Source organism: Trichechus manatus, unplaced genomic scaffold, assembly GCF_000243295.1.
Source record: "Trichechus manatus latirostris isolate Lorelei unplaced genomic scaffold, TriManLat1.0 scaffold00024, whole genome shotgun sequence".
Classification (NCBI taxonomy): Eukaryota; Metazoa; Chordata; class Mammalia; order Sirenia; family Trichechidae; genus Trichechus; species Trichechus manatus.
In genome coordinates, this window is record NW_004443960.1 from 2,075,319 (window position 1) to 2,076,710 (window position 1,392).

The 1,392-nt window shown below is 65.2% G+C and overlaps 1 protein-coding gene across 1 annotated transcript in view; it reads left to right on the forward strand.

Moving 5' to 3' along the window:
- Positions 1–637, forward strand: part of TBC1D24 (TBC1 domain family member 24) — a 7,053-nt gene extending 6,416 nt beyond the window's left edge. The window contains exon 6 of the mRNA XM_023728350.1: positions 471–637. Within this exon, the coding sequence (XP_023584118.1) occupies positions 471–637 (167 nt within the window). The remainder of the gene's footprint in view (positions 1–470) is intronic.
- The last annotated feature ends 755 nt before the right edge of the window (positions 638–1,392 follow it).

The window sequence follows — 1,392 nt, forward strand, 5'->3', positions numbered from 1 at the left end:
CCCAGGGGACAGTGCTGAGGGGAGAAGGCCCCGGGGACAGTGCTGAGGGGAGATGGCCCAGGGGACAGTGCTGAGGGGAGAAGGCCCCGGAGGACGGTGCTGAGGGGAGAAGGCCCAGGGGGCCGGTGCTGAGGGGAGAAGGCCCCGGGGACAGTGCTGAGGGGGAGATGGCCCAGGGGGCAGTGCTGAGGGGAGAAGGCCTTGGGAACAGTGCTGAGGAGGAGAATGCCCCAGGGACAGTACTGAGGGGAGAAGGCCCCGGGCCAGTGCTGAGGGGGAGATGGCCCAGGGGGCAGTGCTCAGGTGAGAAGGCCCCAGGGACAGTGCTGATAGGGAGAATGCCCCGGGGGACAGTGCTGAGGGAGAGAATGCCCCCGGCCAGTGCTGAGGTGGAGGACGGCCCTGGGGACAGGTGCAGGCCCCTGGCTGTCAGGTGCAGGAGCTACACTGACCTAATGGATTGCCTGCAGGTGGTGGGGGTGGCCAGGCGCTCTTCATCGACGGGGACCTGAACCGGGGTCGGACGGGGCACTGTGACACTTTCAACAACCAGGCCCTCTGCTCTGAGAACTTCCTCATCGCTGCCATCGAGGTGTGGGGCTTCCAAGACCCCGACATCCAGAACCCAGACCAGTGATGGAGCCCACACTGATGGTGACTAAGCTGCCACTCCGGGGGGGCAGGGGAGAGGGAGCTCACGGAGACCTCCATGTGCCCAGGCAGGGTCGTGGGCAGCATTTCCATGCAGGGCCTCAGCTGGCTCATCCCTGCCTCCCTGAGCCCACCTGCTCCTGTCAGGGCTCATCGGGGTCACTGAACCCCCCCCCCCACATGACCGGTCCTAGGCCCAGGCTTTAGGAAGGCCCCCAGGGGTCTCTTCTGCCCCCGTGCACTCAGTACCTCCCTCCACACAGGGCCCCAGCTACCTTCTACAGAGACATCTGAGCCAAGGCCTGGGTGACTGGGCTCACACTACCTGAACCTGGGCCCTGGTGCGTGTAGCAGGGGCTGGGAGTCAACAGAGGATGCTGCCAGCAAGCATGGGTCCTTGGTGCGCACTACTGGTGCTCCTCAGCACCACCCCCAGTAGGGGCAGGGTGGCCAGGCCCTCCTCAGACTCACATGGACTCACACAGGCCCTCCTCAGACTCACATGGACTCTCACAGGCCCTCCTCAGACTCACATGGACTCACACAGGCCCACCGCAGACTCACGTGGACTCACACAGGCCCACCGCAGACTCACGTGGACTCACACGGGCCCTCCTCAGACTCACGTGGACTCACGGGCCCACCACAGACTCACGTGGACTCACACGGGCCCTCCTCAGACTCACGTGGACTCACACAGGCCCACCGCAGACTCACGTGGACTCACACGGGCCCTCCTCA